General features: G+C 43.0%; 1 protein-coding gene across 5 annotated transcripts in view; it reads right to left on the bottom strand.

Annotated features, from left to right (window-relative positions):
• The window catches only part of si:ch211-63b16.4 (uncharacterized), a 19,656-nt gene extending 3,160 nt beyond the window's left edge, over positions 1 to 16,496 (bottom strand). Inside the window, exons 1-16 of one of the 5 annotated variants that reach the window (XM_081721963.1) lie at positions 15,879 to 16,487; positions 14,275 to 14,369; positions 13,832 to 13,893; positions 13,416 to 13,499; positions 12,948 to 13,092; positions 12,385 to 12,458; positions 11,910 to 12,048; positions 11,554 to 11,637; positions 10,381 to 10,409; positions 10,048 to 10,071; positions 9,554 to 9,664; positions 8,376 to 8,455; positions 7,436 to 7,592; positions 6,621 to 6,704; positions 4,678 to 4,861; positions 1,043 to 1,860 (exon numbers count right to left, since the gene is read on the bottom strand). In XM_081721963.1, coding sequence (XP_081578089.1) covers positions 1,043 to 1,860; positions 4,678 to 4,861; positions 6,621 to 6,704; positions 7,436 to 7,592; positions 8,376 to 8,455; positions 9,554 to 9,664; positions 10,048 to 10,071; positions 10,381 to 10,409; positions 11,554 to 11,637; positions 11,910 to 12,048; positions 12,385 to 12,458; positions 12,948 to 13,092; positions 13,416 to 13,499; positions 13,832 to 13,893; positions 14,275 to 14,356 — 2,157 coding nt within the window. In that variant the 5' untranslated portion in view covers positions 14,357 to 14,369; positions 15,879 to 16,487. Of the gene's footprint in view, positions 1 to 1,042; positions 1,861 to 4,677; positions 4,862 to 6,620; positions 6,705 to 7,435; positions 7,593 to 8,375; positions 8,456 to 9,553; positions 9,665 to 10,047; positions 10,072 to 10,380; positions 10,413 to 11,553; positions 11,638 to 11,909; positions 12,049 to 12,384; positions 12,459 to 12,947; positions 13,500 to 13,831; positions 13,894 to 14,274; positions 14,370 to 15,878 lie in introns of all 5 variants that reach the window. The other 4 variants (XM_081721962.1, XM_081721964.1, XM_081721965.1 and 1 more) reach the window with 4 other exon arrangements.
• Between the last annotated feature and the right edge of the window lie 3,795 nt (positions 16,497 to 20,291).

Here is a 20,291-nt window from a genome sequence, read left to right on the forward strand (position 1 = left end):
ACAAGGAAGCTTCTCCTAAAACAGCACAGCATTACTGAACTCAGGTCAGCTTACAAGGCAGCTTCTCCTAAAACAGCACAGCATTACTGAACTCAGGTCAGCTTACAAGGCAGCCTCTCCTAAAACAGCACAGCATTACTGAACTCAGGTCAGCTTACAAGGCAGCTTCTCCTAAAACAGTATAGCACTACTGAACTCCGGTCAGCTTATAAACATCTCCTAAAATAACACGTCATAACTGAATTTAGATCAGCTTGTAAACAAAAAAAACTATCCTAAAACAGCAAATATGAGCATGTAAATGTGCTTGTGTGTGTGAATATTTGCATGAGTGTGAACGTGCGTGTGTGTGTGTGTGTGAAAGTTGGCACGTCTCTCTGTCTCTCTGTTCAGAGAGTTCAGAGCACAAGGGCGTTCAGGGTAAAAATATTTTTCCCATTCTTTGCAACGTGTGCCAGTGTTTTCTCTCAGTGTACACACCCCCATCAAGGGTCTCAGAGACCTGACTTCCTTCACAGGCAGAGTGTGTGTGTGTGTGTGTGTGTGTGTGTGTGTGTTTGAGATCGTGAATGTGTTTGTGAAAATGTGTGTGGGTGGGGGAGCTTTCAGACTGTCTCTGCTAAGAGTCAAAGGACACTTTAAAATTTTTAACATTATAAACTTGCAACGTAAAGGCCACCTAATTTTTATACGTTTTTATAATAATCATATAGAGCGGATGCGCGCACACACACACACACACACACACACACACACACACACACACATATATTAAAAATCAAGCATCAACATGTATTAATAAATTATAGGCCAAAAAGGTTTTTTTTCTCCTGTATGTGGTATATGCCACAGACAGCTGATCTACAATCAGTCTCGGTGTATCATACACACACACTGAATAAGGCTGTATCAACAAAGGCAGCCAATCCCAAACCAGCTCCCTCACTGCTGTTCCCATGAGGCCTAGTATTTCTGCCCTGTGTGTGGATCAGACTGGGCAGAACAGACAGAAAAGGCTGGAGTGCTTTTGGACTCGTTTTACCTCTGAGCTGTGCCGTGCGTCTGGAGCGCTGAGTGGGGTTCCACAGGATTCCTTTCCAGATGAGTCGCTCTCCTGCTCCCCTTCATTCCTCTCGTCTGCTTCGCTCTCTTCTCTTTCCTCTACGGCTCCTTTCTCATCTTTGCTCTCTCCCTCTGGTCTTTTGCTATCTCTCTCCTCATTTTCAGACTCCTCTTCTTTTCTCCTCCTTGTCTCTTCTTTTTTGGCTCTTTTTTCTTCTGCCTGTCTCACTTCTCTTCCAGTCTCTCCCTGTCTCACTTCTCTTTTGGTCTCCCCCTGTCTCACTTCTCTCCCGGTCTCTCCCTGTCTCACTTCTCTTCCAGTCTCTCCCTGTCTCACTTCTCTTCTGGTCTCCCCATGTCTCACTTCTCTACCAGTCTCCCCCTGTCTCACTTCTCTTCCAGTCTCTCCCTTTCTCACTTCTCTTCCAGTCTCTCCCTTTCTCACTTCTCTTCCGTTCTCCCCCTGTCTCACTTCTCTTCCGGTCTCTCTCTCCTCTCGTCGTTCCCTATTCTCCAGCTCCCTCTCCAGCTCCGTCACTCTCTCGCTTAGGTAGTCTCTGTCCCTCTTCACCTGAATGATGAACTTGTCGTACTCCTCCCTGATCTTTCTCTCCTGTCTGCAGTTGAGACACTCGCTGACAGTGCCGAGGGTAGGCGAGGAGACAAGTGATGATGAAGATGAGGATGAGGAGTGCTTCACGGTGTAGTGTTGGTGGGAGGTTAGCACAGAGTCTCTCTCTGGAGCGACACCGAAGGGTAGGCGTGGTGACCGTGGCACAACACCTTTCACCACACACACTGCAAAAAACAGTATTACACAGTTCATAACACACACTGCAACACTACTATACAGTTCACACCACATATTGTAACACACGGCGTCACTAAGTTCATAACACACACTGCAACACTACTATACAGTTCACACCACATTGTAACACACGGCGTCACTAAGTTCATAACACACCTTGCAACACTGTTATACAGTTCACACCACATATTGTAACACATGGCGTCACTAAGTTCATAACACACCTTGCAACACTGCTATACAGTTCACACCACATATTGTAACACACGGCGTCACTAAGTTCATAACACACACTGCAACACTACTATACAGTTCACACCACATATTGTAACACACGGCGTCACTAAGTTCATAACACACTGCAACACTACTATACAGTTCACACCACATATTGTAACACACGGCGTCACTAAGTTCATAACACACACTGCAGCACTACTATACAGTTCACACCACATATTGTAACACACGGCGTCACTAAGTTCATAACACACACTGCAACACTACTATACAGTTCACACCACATATTGTAACACACAGCGTCACTAAGTTCATAACACACCTTGCAACACTGCTATACAGTTCACACCACATATTGTAACACACGGCGTCACTAAGTTCATAACACACCTTGCAGCACTACTATACAGTTCACACCACATATTGTAACACACGGCGTCACTAAGTTCTTAACACACACTGCAGCACTACTATACAGTTCACACCACATATTGTAACACACGGCGTCACTAAGTTCATAACACACCTTGCAACACTGCTATACAGTTCACACCACATATTGTAACACACGGCGTCACTAAGTTCATAACACACACTGCAACACTACTATACAGTTCACACCACATATTGTAACACACGGCGTCACTAAGTTCATAACACACACTGCAACACTACTATACAGTTCACACCACATATTGTAACACACGGCGTCACTAAGTTCATAACACACCTTGCAACACTGCTATACAGTTCACACCACATATTGTAACACACGGCGTCACTAAGTTCATAACACACACTGCAACACTGCTATACAGTTCACACCACATATTGTAACACACGGCGTCACTAAGTTCTTAACACACACTGCAGCACTACTATACAGTTCACACCACATATTGTAACACACGGCGTCACTAAGTTCATAACACACCTTGCAACACTGCTATACAGTTCACACCACATATTGTAACACACGGCGTCACTAAGTTCATAACACACACTGCAACACTACTATACAGTTCACACCACATATTGTAACACACGGCGTCACTAAGTTCATAACACACACTGCAACACTACTATACAGTTCACACCACATATTGTAACACACGGCGTCACTAAGTTCATAACACACACTGCAACACTACTATACAGTTCACACCACATATTGTAACACACGGCGTCACTAAGTTCATAACACACCTTGCAACACTGCTATACAGTTCACACCACATATTGTAACACACGGCGTCACTAAGTTCATAACACACACTGCAGCACTACTATACAGTTCACACCACATATTGTAACACATGGCGTCACTAAGTTCATAACACACACTGCAACACTACTATACAGTTCACACCACATATTGTAACACACGGCGTCACTAAGTTCATAACACACCTTGCAACACTGCTATACAGTTCACACCACATATTGTAACACACGGCGTCACTAAGTTCATAACACACACTGCAACACTGCTATACAGTTCACACCACATATTGTAACACACGGCGTCACTAAGTTCATAACACACACTGCAACACTACTATACAGTTCACACCACATATTGTAACACACGGCGTCACTAAGTTCATAACACACACTGCAGCACTACTATACAGTTCACACCACATATTGTAACACATGGCGTCACTAAGTTCATAACACACACTGCAACACTGCTATACAGTTCACACCACATATTGTAACACACGGCGTCACTAAGTTCATAACACACACTGCAGCACTACTATACAGTTCACACCACATATTGTAACACACGGCGTCACTAAGTTCATAACACACACTGCAGCACTACTATACAGTTCACACCACATATTGTAACACACAGCGTCACTAAGTTCATAACACACACTGCAGCACTACTATACAGTTCACACCACATATTGTAACACACGGCGTCACTAAGTTCATAACACACACTGCAACACTACTATACAGTTCACACCACATATTGTAACACACGGCGTCACTAAGTTCATAACACACACTGCAACACTGCTATACAGTTCACACCACATATTGTAACACACGGCGTCACTAAGTTCATAACACACACTGCAGCACACAACGTCAGTTACACATCTAACACTGCACACTGCAACACACAACCTCAGTTACACATCTAACACTGCACACTGCAACACACAACCTCAGTTACACATCTAACACTGCACACTGCAACACACAACCAGTGTTGCACACTGTAACACACGTACGATGCACAGCTCAATGGCACACACTGAAATACACAAAGAGTGGTGCACAGTTTAAAAACTGCAACAAACAACTACCATTATACAGTACATAACGCACACCGCAAAACGCAACCAGTGTTACATAGTCCACAACAGACAATGCAGCACACGACCTCAGAACGCACAAAATAAGCAATTCTGCTCTCTTTACAATCGGTAATCGTACACGGCCGTGTGACTAGCAGCAGACGAACTAACTAGCTTTATTTATGCAGTTCAATCACGTGTAGATTGTGCATGCACAGAGCAGTTCCTGATCAATACACTCATTACCATTTGCATCTGTGTACCTCCCATCCATGAAGCCAACTGCATGGCCAAGGTGGCCGTTCAGCGGCTGCAGGTAAGGGAAGAAGGAACCACCCAGCGCTACCACACTGGACCCGGACCTGGACTTGGAGCCGGGCGGCTGCAGGGGCCCAGGATTAGCCAGGATGGGAAGCAGGGTGGGCTGAGACTGGATCACACCGAACAGAAGGCCAGAACCAACAAGAAATGTTGATGGTTAAGCTGTGTAAAGAATGGAGTCTGGCGGGGTTCTTCTGGCTGGGATCTTGTTTACTGAATAATAGTTACACTCTTTAACTGTGCCCTTGCACTGAAAAACCATACATGTCCTTTTTACTGTTTTTCCCCATTCTACAAAATAAAAACAATGATGTAACGCATTATTGCAAGTCTGATTTTTAAATGCCCACATGAATGAAGTAAGGTATGTCTAAACAAAGCATATTTAGCATTTTAATGTAATTTAATGTACAAGATCAAAAACTAAAATAACTGATTACATAAAAAGGGGAAATGGCTGATATGTGTGTTTTGTTTTTTTCATTGCAAGGGCTCAATTGTAATTCATTAATTGTAATTAATTCATTATTACATTCATTATTAGCAAAATTAGCATTTTCTCAACTCCCACAATGTTGTATCCTGATTAAAAATGAAGAAAAGAAAAAAGAAATCTAGATGTGATCCTCTTTGCTTGAATGCTGACAGATCTGATGGAAAAGTATTAGTCCTTCGCCTGACTGGACAGGCTTAATGTCGGACAGCTATGTACACAGCAGAAACAAAAACCAAAAGCTTGTGGCACGTTTAAGCAGCGCCGAGGTATGTAGAGGTATCCTCATCCACACCCAGGTGAAAGGAACCTTGCTCAACAGAGAAAACAGCTCAGGCGAAGCTGACTGCTGCACTCATATTTTCCCCGAGCATGCAGGCCTGGGCGTGGCCAGGGATGACCACGACCCCTTTAAAGGGGTCCGTACAACAGGTTCACAGCTAGCACAGTTATGCATAAATATGAATTGAGTGTGGCCTTTTCAGGAAGAAAACTATGTTCCTCCACTGCCTATATAACCACATTCAATAGGATTAGGGGTGTCACGATATGCCGGTATTGATGATAACTGCGATGTTTAAAAAAATGAAATATTGATATTGTGCACATATACAATAATATCATAAAAAAATCCACTGCCAGTAACTAAGGCCGATGTTTGCATGGTAAACTTAAAAATTTGAAACACTATATGATTCTCATACAATAACTCGGTGACAACTGAGTCATATTGTAAATATGAAACAATTCAAGAATGAACAAAACAAATATGTATTTTAGCATTACGGTTGTGAACATCACTAGCTTAGCATATTAATGGCATAACACATAACTTGACATCTAATATCAACAAATATATTCATGTCAACAACTGTTTCAGTTATGGGTAGATTAATACTAAACATACAAGGAAATGCTACCATATGTACTGAGACGATCATCAAACTTTTAATACCAGATCACACATTCTAAGCTAATAAGCATTTAACTCTAGCAACAAACACTGGTATTTAACTAGTATATATTAATTAGACAAATACCTAATACTCACTACAGGTCGTACGCACGGCATGACAGTTTGTGATGCTAAAAGTGTGGTAGCCTGTTAATAAGTTCTCTGTTTAAACTCTACTGCTGGCTACTCAGATACCAAGCAGATGCATAATCAAGGCAATGATTGGTGGGTTTGATGTCTCTTAAAGAAATCTTCTCTTAAAATGCGTATAGATATCCTGATAATATTGTTATCCTGAATTCTTTTTTGGCCATGATAATCGGGTACTGAAAAGCTGATATTGCGAAAGCCCTAATAAAGATGTGAAAGCTGACCCCAGATCAGCCCTTGGACTCTGAGAAGGATGTTTAGGAGACTCACTCTTCTGTCTGTGGTGATTGGTGGGCAACCTTGCGCTCTAGGAAGATGGGTGGATCTTTTCTCTGTTGTCCACACATCTGGTACCTGACCAGGCGAAGAGCAACCTTTGTTTTAATTCATACTGATTCATTTTCATTTTAATTAATTCAATGCACTTTGTACTGTGATGATAAAAGCTCACGCACTACGTTCGTCTGTACAAGTGTACACGTGTGTGGTATGAAATGTCTGCCTGTGTATAGGTATTAGTCATATTTTCTATGGGGTGTGTGTGTATGTGTATCTGTGCAGTTGTGTAGACAGTCTATTATGTATGTAGCATGTGTTTCACATATGTGAATGTACCCAGGGAGGTGTGTGGTGTGTGTGTTTGTGTGTAGGTGTGTGTGTACCTGAACAAGTTGGTAGCATGCATGTGACTATGTACATGGGCAGGTGTGTGTTACTTGTGTGTATTTGTGTCTGTGTATCTAGGCATATGTGTATTGTGTGTGTGATCTGTGCAAGTTTATCCTTGCAGGTTTGTAGCACATGTGTGATGTGTGCGTGTGTTTTTCTGTGTGTGTGTGTGTGTGTGTGTATGTGTGTGTGTTTGTGTGTATGTACCTGAGCAGGTCTGTAGCATATATGTGACTTGTGTGTGTGTATTATTGTATGTGAGCATGTCAATACCTGAGAATGTGTGTAGCATGAGTTTCTTGTGTACGTGTATGTGTGTGTGTGTGTGTGTGTGTGTGTTTGTGTCTGTACCTGAGCAGGTATATAGTGTGAGCAACATTTGTGTGTTTTGTGTGTGTGTGTATGTATGTGTGTACCTGAGCAGATGTGTAGCGTGTGAGTGACGTGTGTATTACTCGTGAAGGAACATTCATGGCTCGGGCCGCAAATTGCAGGCAGCTTATAGTCTCAGTGACTGAGGTTGACTGTGTTGCCAGAGTTACCAGCAGACATGTTCGACAGTTTCCAGCAAGACTGCACCAAACATAAGGTAGCCCCACACACACACAAACACACACACACACACACACACACACTGCGTGAATTCACACAATAACTGCTGTAGATGTTCATACAATAACCACAACAGTGCAAAACTACAGCACACAGTCAGAGCTGAGCCATGGATCTGAGGAGATCAGAGACACAAGATAAATACAAAATAAATACACAGCAAACATGTCCAGTGATGTAACAGTGATGTAACATGCAGTGTTTTCTGCAGTTCACAGGATAACCTCTGTGAATTACGTAAGAGTTGATTCAGCATTGGTGATGTAAGTGTTTATTAGCCTCTACTGGAAAAATACTGAAATATAAAAACTCTCACCACCTCCTTTTACTTGAGCCTGAGGAGAGACACTGAGTGATGAAGAGTGATGAAGAGTGATGAAGAGTGATTCTGGGTGATGAAGATTGATGCTATATGCTGAATAGTGACAATGGTCAGGAAGAGTGATAATGGGTGGTGCTGAATGATGAAGAGTAATGAAGTGTGATGATGAGTGACGAGTGATCAAGACCGATGATGGGCTATATGGAGTGATGAAGAGTGACGATGCGCGATGAAGAGTGATGGGTAATAGCATGATGACTTATGCTGGGTGCTGAAGAGCAATGATGGTTATGAAGAGTTATGACGAGTGACGATGGGTGATGAAGAGTGAAGATCACTGATGAGTGACGAAGTGAAAAATGATGAGTGATTAGTGATGAAGTGTTGAAGAGTGATGAGGAGTGATGATTGAGGAATCTCACCAGTCTCTCAAAGCACGGGTGAGTTTAGACTCTCTGTATGGAACATGCTGACAGGCTGTGGCACTCAGACAAAATATCACCTGGAAGTAGAAAAAATGACATCACCCATAATACCCCAGTTACGCAGCAATAATCATTACCCTCCGACTACAACAAAGCACAAAGGATCAGGTAAATTTAGAGGAAAAGTAGAGTTGAGCAAGGCTAGATCTTTATTCAGTTGAAATATTTATAGCCCCATTCACATGAACTATGGACTGCTCATAGCCAACACTTAGGCTGAAGGCCTTACTGATAGGTTGAAACCCAGCTTGAAACAAAGCTCAGAGTCCAAATGAAACTGCAGATGGCTATAGATCTATCAGGGGAGGGGCGGACTGAGATACAAATCACTTAACGAAAATAAACTTTGTCAAGCAGATTAATGATGTGTCAAAAAAGGTGGTTAAACATTCCACTAGTTAAAAATTCCCATCTTGGCATCAGGTCTCCTTTCAAAATCGTCTAAGAAGCCGTAAGCGCTCAGTAAAGAGCCTCCACGTAACGAGTGAGGCAGCAGCTCTCCCTCCACACGAGTGTTTCCTGCCGTGACGCTCCCGAGACAGCAGGCCGATTAACTTTTTGATTTGAAACAGGTCCCCTAAAGTAGGCAGAGTCACGTGTGCAGGACATCGTGCGATTTCTGTTTTCCCCTCCAGTGTGTTAGCGTGCTAGTTTCTTATCACGCTAGTGACTTTGTTTCTTCTCAAACGTGCTGAAACTATTCTACAAGGGAGGGAACAGAGCCTGCCCTTATCTTGTAGTAACTATGGTAATGGGGTCACTTCCAGTATCCTCCTGAACTTGTGTTCATTTTGTTGAATGTGGCCCTGACTAACCCCACTACCGTGACCCCTCACTACTCCCACCTCAACCATAACAGAAACACATTTAACCCTTAACACAGCTCCTTTAGGCTTATTTCCTGTGTGGGAAGCCTCAACACACTGGTGGATAATACAGATACAGGTTGGGACCCCACATACCGCCCAAGTGCCTACATACAAGTCAGGTCCCCGCACTCAGCCTATGTCAGGCTGAGTCCCAACATATAGGCTGGAGGACCTTCCCCGTGGCCCTGCAGAGAAGACACAGGACTTCAGAAGGGTTATGATAAAGTGCTGCTGAGTGGTGCTCACATTTCTGAAGATCGTGAGGGAGCGTTTGAGCGTTTTGGCTTCCTGTGGGTTCTCTGGAGCCACACGGAAACCCCTCCTTATACCAGGAGCTGTAGCGCTATGATATTCAGACTTACAAAACAAATAAATACAAATACACACAAACAAAGCACAGGGAAGGAGGGAGAAGGGAGAGAAGGAGAGAGGGAGAGAGAAGGGGGGAGGAGCCATAGAATGAAGACAAAAAACATTCTGGTAAGCTTCGACAGAAAAAGGAGACCTAATTTTACCTTAGAAAAACTAAATGCGAGGCTTCAGGATGAGTAATGTGACCAACATTATTGAGGATGTGTTCAATGTTCTGCTTTACTGTTTTATGACACACATATGAAAAAAAGAAAAGCATCTTCTAATGACAAACAGACGCATGCAGAGAGACTCTGGAGCGAAATGTCAGTGTATGTGTGCGTGCGTGCGCGCGTGTGTGTAGCTGTATGGTGCGTGATCTATCTTACTTTAGCTGAACTTGCAAGATCTACCTATAAAACCAGAAAGGAGTAAAATCATCTTCTTTGGAAAAGGAATGGTTATCACACACACACGCATACACACACACACGCACACACACAGACGCACACACACACAGACACACAGAAGCACTCACACACACACACACGCGCGCACACACACACACACACACACACACACACACACAGAAGCACACACACACACTGTAGCTACTACAACATAACAAAGCATATACTCTACATTGTACGTAACCAACACTATTGGTGCTGCTGAGACACAGTACGATGATATTACATTTAATACTGATACTGTGAACTTACCAGAGTGAGCTTGCTGGCTATGAAAACTCCTTCTAGGATCATTACACAAGCACGCACGCGTGCACACACACACACACACACACACACACACACACACACACACACACGCAAACACATACATGCATAACGTGAGGTCATATTACAGTGGGTTAACAGTACTTAAGCACGCAGGCAGTCCAGAGGAAGTTGCTGGCATGTTCATATCTCGTTAAAACAACACACACACACACAGATGATAACTTTCTACAGATACCAGGCACACACTAGCGGGGGTCAGCCATCCGCTGCCTTACGGATCCCCTGCAGGAGTATAGGGTGTGTCACTGTGCTGAGATTGCTTTCATAAGAGTAAAGAATGTTATGAATTGTGTGTTTAGCTACAGTGAGTGCAATAATAGAATGTTGGAAGATTGAGAGCAATGTTTCAGACTGGTATAATAATAATAATAATAATACTGGCTTTGTGTGGAGGGTGTGCAGTTTTACACAATAACATAGCATAAAATAAAATTTTGCACAATAACAAAGGTCCACCATTAACTCTTATTTCAAAGGTTATGTATTGCTATGTATCGCTATGAAAGAACTTCATAAAACAATCTTAGCACATCCATAACTCATGCTCATAAATGTTTCTATAAATGCTTATATCAGTCTGTTAATGCTGTCTTTGGTCATCTAGATATACATACATTGTGTATATGGTTTATAAACTGCTGCATGTAGTGTGAGTACTATCTAAAAGACCATATGTATAAACCTTAAACTTCTTAAAATCACACTTTCCATCTATCAGACATGTGTTTACTGATTCCTTTGAGTTTTGCCCTGGACCAAGGGCAACATGATAACCACTGGAGGGTATTTCAGTACAGTGAGGAGTTTCATCCAAGCTGTCAAATCTGTATGGCATTAGGAACTAAATGTGGTGTCAAGCAAGTATATGACACTTTGGACTAATTTTGGATCACACAGCTTCCTCTACTTGCTAGATACATTACCCACATGGCTCCCGAGCAAAACTAATAACATAGCCGCTGAACACCAAACATGTCTCGGCTGATCAACCACATTTGGAGGAACACATTTTTTTTTTGGTAAATATGATTGCTGTCTGTCTGAACATCAGTTTTCTTGTTGGGTTACAGTTCCTCAGGGCCTGTTTCATCTCACCGTTGTCAGAGTGCCCTCTCGTGTGTATGACTGTGACACTAAACACCATGTGAGACTTGCTGGCAAAATCACCCTTGGAGACACCTGCACAGAAACACAAAGGGCACACGGAGGGTGTCCATAAAACGCCGGAGCTTTTTGCTTACCAACAACTGGGTTACTAAGTGTACACTGGTTCTGCGTTCTTCTTCTACTCCAATCAAAATGAGAGAAAGTCCTGGTCTATATCTCCTGACTGGCATACAGTAAATCTCACTTTTCAACACTAAACAACTAAGGAAACCTTTTTTTTTTTTTGGCGCTGGATTTTTCTGATCTGCACCGTTCCGTGCTCTCTGCGCAGGAGCTTCTCGTACCCGCGTTCCTGTGGGCAGTACCACGGCGGTACACCCTGAGCAGCTCCTGGGCAGAGCTCACCTCCACCTCTCTCAAGCCGTCCAGCAGCACCATCTCCTCGGTGTCATGGATACGGCACACCTCGCTGGCCTGGGACTCCTGAGCAGGCAGAGGACAGGTGTAGATGAGCTCCTGGGAGCAACTTGCAGGAGGACGGCCCGTTATCTGGAGCTAGTTTGATGCCCTTTTATTTTCTACTGAAAATGGTTATATTCTCAGAGAAGCTCAACCATGTGTAATAATTAGCAGCTATAAGCCCATGTTTGCATTGTAATGTTAGTCATGTTTGCAAAGTAACGTTAGAATGTAATATCAGCATTACAATATAACTTAAGTGATAAGTGATAAGTGATAACTTTAATGTTATCACTGTGATATTACCACTGTAATGTTAGCATAGCAGACAGGCAAAAACAGTTTGTAAAATGCACTCACCAGGAGATCGTATATCTTCTCATTAGAGACATGATAAAAAGACACTCGGACTCTACAGTACGAGGCATCAGTAGCTGGAAACTTCCCATTAAGGAGGGAATTCGGAGTGTTGTCATGGTCTCTAGTCAGTAAAAGGAATTAAAACTGTTAACACTGGTGACTAAAACCAGTGGAAGCCATCGGCCATCAAATAGCATATAACATTCATAGTGACAATCAGTGTTCATGCTCTCTTATTGATGGTCATGAAAACAAGCGTTTCTGACTTCACTACTTCTTTGTTTAGTGCTGATGACTCCCAGCTGTCTTGGGCTGTGCAGTGAGCTCCGTATTCGGAATAATTTCAGTATAATCATTTAATAGAGCAGCTGTATAGCCTACATTAATGCAGACAATAGAAACAAAACTTGGTTATGTCACTGCAAATTGTTGGAGGCAGTATAGTCCAATATAGTACAGATGGTCCAGATTTGAGAAATTTTAAACAGAAAAAGTGACTAGTGAAGTTTAGAGCTGCTCTCTGCCAGGCAGATACAGTTAAAGATACAGATAAAGATGGATACAGTTAAAGATGTCGTCAGCAGCACAACTGATGAGGTTCCTCTGCCTTTCACCGCTGTTGTGAACTGTTTGAGACTCCCCACTGGTGGAGGGTCCATATGTTATCAAACAGCCATTATAACCCTTCAAAAGATACTCCACCAAGGGCTGGTGGGGGGGTGGTGTAAAGAAGAGAGAGAGAGAAGGAAAAGAAAGAATGGGAGAGAGAGAGGGAGAGAGAGAGAGAGAGAGAGAGAGAGAGAGAGGGAGAGAGAGAGAGAGAGGGAGAGAGAGAGAGAAAAAGAGACAGAGGGAGAGAGAGAACGAGAGAGAGAGAGAGAAAACGAGAGAGAGAGAGAGAGAGAGAGAGAGAGAGAGAGGCTTCAGTGTGTCATTCTTCTTGTATAGATTTAATGGAAGTTGATATTACTCAGTAGTAGTTGTGCAATATGCACATTCCTGTCCCTGAGAATCAGCAGTGGGATAAATGCCTTGGCAGTCGACTCATAGATGTCTCTCGAAGAAGCCTCCTCGTTCCAAACGGCGTCGAAATCCAGAACCTGAGCCCTGTGGCCCTGCACAAACACGGGCATTAGTGAGCCGGAGACGCTCAGCGCTGGCAAACAGTTACACACTGCCAAACGTTCCAGTCCATTGTAGAAATCTGACATGGTCCTCTCTCTTTGAAACCTTTAGTTCATATGTGGGTGTGTGGTGTGTGTGTGTGTGTGGGTGTGTGTGTGTGTGTGTGTGTGTGTGTGTGTGTGTGTGTGTGTGTGTGTATGTGTGTGTGTGTGTGTGTGATAGAGAAAACATTGCTTGTGACATTAGGGGATACAGGGTGAGATTTCAGACCATATCTAATTGAAATAGCTGTTTTGATTTGATTACTCAGAGAATCTCTTACTCTGCCAGTGTCAACAGTCACTCTGTTCAGCCCCACAACTTTCACAGAGGCTCTGCTCACTTCTGGAGAGAATAAACACAGAGCTGTCTAGGGGTGTTTCAGGTGGCTTTCAACAAAGTAGTGAACACACACACACACACACACACACACACACACACACACACCAAAAAAACCCCAAACAAAACAGTCGCGCTCTCTCACACACAAACACAAACTCATACACAACTAATACACCAAATATCTTCATAGTCTTGATGCAGCAAAACAACAATCAGGTTACAGCCATACGAATTTTAGTGGACAGACTACTGGCATCAATGAGTGATTAAGTGTTTAGGTATTAGAGCAACGATTGTGGACAGAGTCTGATCTCGTCTAAAGTGAATAAATGAATGATTCGTTAATCTAATAATTTATTGAGCTAGATGAATGATCTAACGTACCTGTTACTCCAGTGCGCTCCTGAGGACAGAGATGCAGAGCCACCCGAAAACTCTTGGAATGGCGTCCTTCTTCCGGTCCCATATTGTCTTGCTTTCTGCGCAACGATACAAACCAAATATTTCACGTACCATTTTTTAAAAATTGAAATATGTCAGTAACATTTGCTTTAATAAGAAAGCAAAGAGCCAATAGCTTTGATAAAATCAGAGTGCCATGTCAATTGCCGTTAAAAAGTACGATTTAAAAAGACGTGTAAACCAATACCACAAAACCTTTAAAAACCAATTAGCACTTCAGCCCAAAACGACACTAAAGTTCAAAACGCTGAAGATAAAAAGTAGCCCATACACACGCTAAACATTAGGAGGATAGAAGTGCGTTAAGTAAGGATGTGCATCTCTAGCTTATAAGACGACCCGAAGCGTATGTAGATACATGGCCACCAATTCAGGGACGATACATCTTTATACTTAACGATTCGGTGATTCGATGCCATCCAACGCGATACGATGCAGTCTACCGAAGTTTTCCGCATTTGTTTAATGTAGAAATTCATTTTCCATTGTAAATGAAAACAAGGCAATTCTAGAAAAGCAGCAGTGCTTACCTTCCAGTAATTATATTTCATATATGAATTTCAGGTATTATCGGTACTTTATGGCATGGGGGAAAATCGAAGACAAGAACTTGCTGTATGAAAAAACATTTGACGTTATAAACTGACGTTTGTCCCATACCCATGGACAGGTGCCTCACGCAGGACGTTAGAGGAAGAAATATGCATAGTTATTATAATATGATAAACCCAGAAACCACAGCAAATGGTTGATTGATTGTGTACTGGTTCTTTCGAGTGCTAGCTGTCCTACCACCCACACATCTCACCACCATGCCGTCTCACCAGGTCCGTACTACGATTTGTCGTGCTACCAACGCTGTACTTAAACGCTGCTCTACACACCATACAAATAACCTGACCTTTTGGCAAATTTTCCTTCATATTATTAAATGCAAATCTCTTCTAAACTGGAGCACTATAAACCGTCTCAACGTTGTTCTTGCTTTTACCTCGCAAGTCACATTCACGTTATTCTAGTAAAACGTCGATTGGCGAATGAGAGGCGGTCATTTAATTTTAAAAGTAACGTGGCTTGTAAAGATAGATCAGTGATTATTCAGTGTCTTAGTTAATACTAAAGTAGAATTAGCAGAAAAGCTTCAGTCAACCGATAACTTTACAATCGGGCCATCGACCGATTCGTGCTACTTTTAGATCGATCCGGGTGTCTATGTTCTCGCATCTCTAGCATTACTTTCGGGTTCGTATCGGTACATCTTTACACTCCTATGGTAAAGGTAGGAAAGATATGTGAATAGCGAATCGAATACTTAAACTAAGCGCCTCAACACAGTGCAGTGGTGCAAATAATAGCGCAATTAACATACAAATACTAAACGTTTAAAAAAGACACTGCCAAAAGTGCATCGGTATAGAAACATGGTTGAAATTGCTACGCTTATTCTGGTGTTCCATACCTGTAGTTACCCTTACATGGCCTACATGCCGAATCTTTATGGAGAGTTTTGCAGAAAACATGGTTACCTTTACTAGATGACTTTTCTACCAGCTCCAGATCCAGCCAAGCAGCCCGTTGTATCTCTTCACAAGAAACCCTAAAGAATCCCATTCAGTGTTTTTTCTCTCTCCCTATTTTCCACGTATGAAATGGTAAGTAAATAAGAGCACGGCGCCAAACAGCAAAGCAGCTTTGCGACGTTGCGACTTTCCTCCCCAGGGATTCGGACAGCGCGCTAAGACGCACACGGTGCGCTTCCGCCGGCGAGGCGCGCCAAGTGGAAATATGATCACAAACCTCTGATACGGCCAGTTTTATACAGTCGTCTAGATACAGTGTGTTTTAATTTGGCGAGTTAACGAATACATACCGAACCACTCACGGATGGCGCGGTGCTCGTACAACCAAACCCACAGGGATTAATTAACACTATTTAAACCCAAACGGACAGCAAGAGTCAATTAAAGGTCGGAACCTTTTTATGTTAATGTTAATATTTTTATGTTAATATTTTCATGTATTGTTACGGTAGCCTCTTCCATACTCTGCTAGAGGTCCTCTATATGTTATTTGGGGGGCAGTAGTTGCCTAAGTTTCAGCCTGGAATTCCAGGGTTTAAAGACCCGAGGTTTTTTCCACTTGACCCCCCTCCGAACTAGTCCTCAACGGCTGTCTCTTACTGGGTTTTTACTACCTGCTTAGCAGAAGAATGCACATAGTCAGATAAAGACGTTTGAACCCCTGAACCCGTTATACGCCGGAAGATGGATTACCCCCCCCCCCCACTAAAATCGTCCGTAGGCTTCCTAAAAGTGCACACGCTCCGCCATAGAAATAAAAAGCGAATATGGCTGGCGATATAAATAGTTAACAGTGGCATTCATTGCTTGGGTTTGGTGAGGACGACCAAATCCGTCCCATACAGCATTCACACATAACGGCTGAGAGTTTTTATAGGACGCAGCGCGGCTGAGAGGGAGGTTCGGGTGGGAAAACGCAGATAGCGGCGACCATCCCCAGCTGGGGCTCTGCTGAATGGCACCGCATTTCAAATAAACTGGACGAACTGGACGGACTCATTGGATCCGCATAAAGCACAAAAACAACGCATTAGATCTTTTTGTGAAGATGAAATATCTTTTTTTTCTTCTTCTCCATGTTACTCAGGGGTCTAAAACGAAGATGCTTATTAAAAAAAAATAAAGCTGACGATAGCAAACAAAATGTAGTGTAATGTAAACGTAGTCTCCTTTCAAAACTGACGCGTGTTTGATATTCAATATTTTCTCAGCCATTTTCATTTTAACACAGAACAAGGGCCAGTACTCCATAAAGCTGAAATCAATAGGCTACGTTCCCCGTTCCTCATACAGAGGGCTTTGCAATACCCACACACACCTCCAGATGGCAGCATAACGCTATATTCTAGCGGCACAGGCGCCCAGAATTTGCCTTATTGCAGAAGGAGCTAGCAAGACATCGGAACGCGAGTGAGTTCACCACGAGTTGTGGAGTGTTATGTCCTAAACATGTAGCTCCAGATCTGCAAAAATCAAAACAGGTGCCAAACAGGTCATACTCTATTTTAGAATCTCCTGTTTATTCCATCATGACTTCCACTTGGAGCTAATGGGTTTTGTGGATTTAGTAGCCTAAGGAAAATGAAATTAATCTTGATTTATTTTAGAGAGAAAATGATTTTGAGGGCATGCCCATTATCGTGCCTGGATGATTAATCCCAGATAAGAAGGTTTAATCCCAGGCCATAAACGCGGGGTTCTATGTTGCAATCACAGCAGGATGGTCTCATATGTGCTGATGAGTTGAAACGTCTCCAGAAAATGTGATGAGGCCTCTATAATGAAATGTGCACCTGCTGGGCTGAAACCCTGCAACAACTCTCGACTGCATGGCCAAGCTTGGCCTGCCGTGGAGTGGCTGTAGAACTGGGCTCCTGGCCTGCTGCGTGAGGCGAAGTAGGTCAGAAGGCAACGGGCCTTCAGGGGAACCGGGTCCTGTGCCCCTAACTGGTTGATATAATATGATCGAGATTCATTCACAATCTATACAAACGTTCCGTGCTATACAAGCGTCATTGGCAAAGACTCAGCGCTACATCAATCATCTACCTTTGTAATGTGATAGAAATTGTAAGTTGCTCTGCATACGAGTGCCACATGCATAAAATGTAACTGCTGCGTGTATGGAAATTACGCAGTAGGGCGGCTTTATTAACTTGCACGCATAAAATATTCTGGCCATAATCTCCTCTACATTATCCACTCTTCAACAGTAAAGTGACAGCTTAAACTGTCTCCTCTCTCACTGAAGCTACCTTAGCATGCAGACATGGTAATGTAAACGCAATGTTTTTTAAAAGGACAGTTAAATGCAGAGAACCAGAAATCTCTCCTTCAGCTAGGAGACCCAGTCAGGCTTCTTGTCTAATGACCGATAACTGCATACAGAAAGTCTGATGTTCCGTGAGATTTTGCACTTATGAATTAGCCAACACCACATTCACCCAATTGACAAAGGGATCAGTTTGAGATGTAGGTTAAGTGTTAATTTTAGAGTTCTCAGCATTCCTCTAACCCAAGTTCCAGAGGGGCGAGCATTTCCAGCCTTCTGAAAATCCCATCTGGTTGATTGCAGAATCCATTGGTCTGTTTGAGTAAACCAGGAACCTGCTCCCTCATGTCCAGCCCGGGAAACCTGACGCCGATGCTTTTGTGCCAGCTCTTCTCTCTTTTACCTTCCTCAAACAGCAGGGGGTTATCAGTGACTGCTTTAGCACATGCTAGCTCTCGTTACCCAGAAGGCCTTGGCCCAGAAGTCATGCTCACCCGTGGCTAACGGGCATCAGCAAGTGCAGCTGGCTGCTGCCCAGAGCACTCCAGTTCACCAGTAATGGCACAACACGCACGAGGGCACAGGTGCACACGTTATGGCTACTAAGCTCATTCATCAGTATCTCATTTGACGTGGACAGACTTATAAAGGAATTAAAATGGTTACAAGCAGGCACAGTGGCTTTAAAAGACTTTACTTTGCACATATAATTTTACATCAAGCCATGAATGTTTATAATTTGCCAGTGGGTTGAGGTGATGAAAACATCGTGCACAGCTGTTTCAAATGAAAAACTAAGTGGTTTTCACAACCACTAGTGCACCCCACCACCACACACTTGTTAGCTTGCTTCTATTCTTCTGAAAACCAGTGCTTTCAGAAAAGGCCTTTTGCTTTCAGAAGACAGCCAGAATGAACTCCTACCCTGATCCTAAATACCACCACCCTGGTTTGCTACACTTGTTCTGAAGACACTGTCTGGCTATATTTGATTTGGGCTGGAACCTCACATTGCAATGGCCCCCTCTCTCACTAGCAAACTGGCTCATGTTAGGTTTCATGTATTAGAATGCAGATTCTTCACAAACACGCATCTCACACACTACTTTTGTTGGAGGAGTGATTATTTAAATAAACAAACACGCCATTTCTGACCAGAACCAGACACAAAAAGGAGTACACAAAACATGGTTATAAAATTCTTTTCACTTTAATTTGCTCAAAAAAGTTTCACATCAAACGTAACCCTTAAAGAAGGGGAAGTGGCCACAGAGGGCCACGGGCTGGATCTGGAACATTCTTTTCCTACTGAGAATGTCAGCATTCCTGCTTCTGCATTTCCTTTCATTTAGAATGAACTTTAATAATAATAATAATAATAATAATAATAAAAAATGTAAACTGAGAGTTTTTTAAAAAATTTGCTCTAAGTAGTGTCTTAAAGCACTACAGCATGGTAAACAAAGTAAATTAGTACAATTAAAAAAAAAAAAAAAAAAAAAAAAAAAAAATTCCTCTGTCTCCGGGTGAGTAACTTGAGAGCAGGTATAAAGACGCAGCCTACAATAAACCCATAAATATTTCGACCACTTTCTTTTAAACTTCGATTTAATGAATTTTATGAAAGCTCACAAAAGGAGCCACCATCCTCATTGAGGAAAACAAACCCCCCCCCCCCCCCCCCCCCCCCCAACGTCGGCTATGCGACAGCGCACGCACACACACACACACACACACACACACACACACACACACACACACACACACACACACACACACACACACACAAAACGAAACAAATATCCACGTGTTCCCATGGTAAATTGGACGCTATTGGACAGTGGGGATGCGTCTTCTGGAGAAAGAGCAGTAGGACAGTGTCCGCAGAGCACCACCCAGAGGCACACGCTGCACATGGCCTGCAGCATCCATCGCACCTCCATCCACCCCTTACACATCCACTCATTAACTCATCCATCCATCACTCCCAATGAGTGAGCTCAACATACCTCTACAGGCTATAGAATGCAGAGCTCTCTGCTCTTTACCCAGTCCATGTGTCATGAGACACACCCACCCACCCAGTG

This window comes from Electrophorus electricus, chromosome 10, assembly GCF_041902795.1.
Source record: "Electrophorus electricus isolate QZ-2024a chromosome 10, ASM4190279v1, whole genome shotgun sequence".
Classification (NCBI taxonomy): domain Eukaryota; kingdom Metazoa; phylum Chordata; class Actinopteri; order Gymnotiformes; family Gymnotidae; genus Electrophorus; species Electrophorus electricus.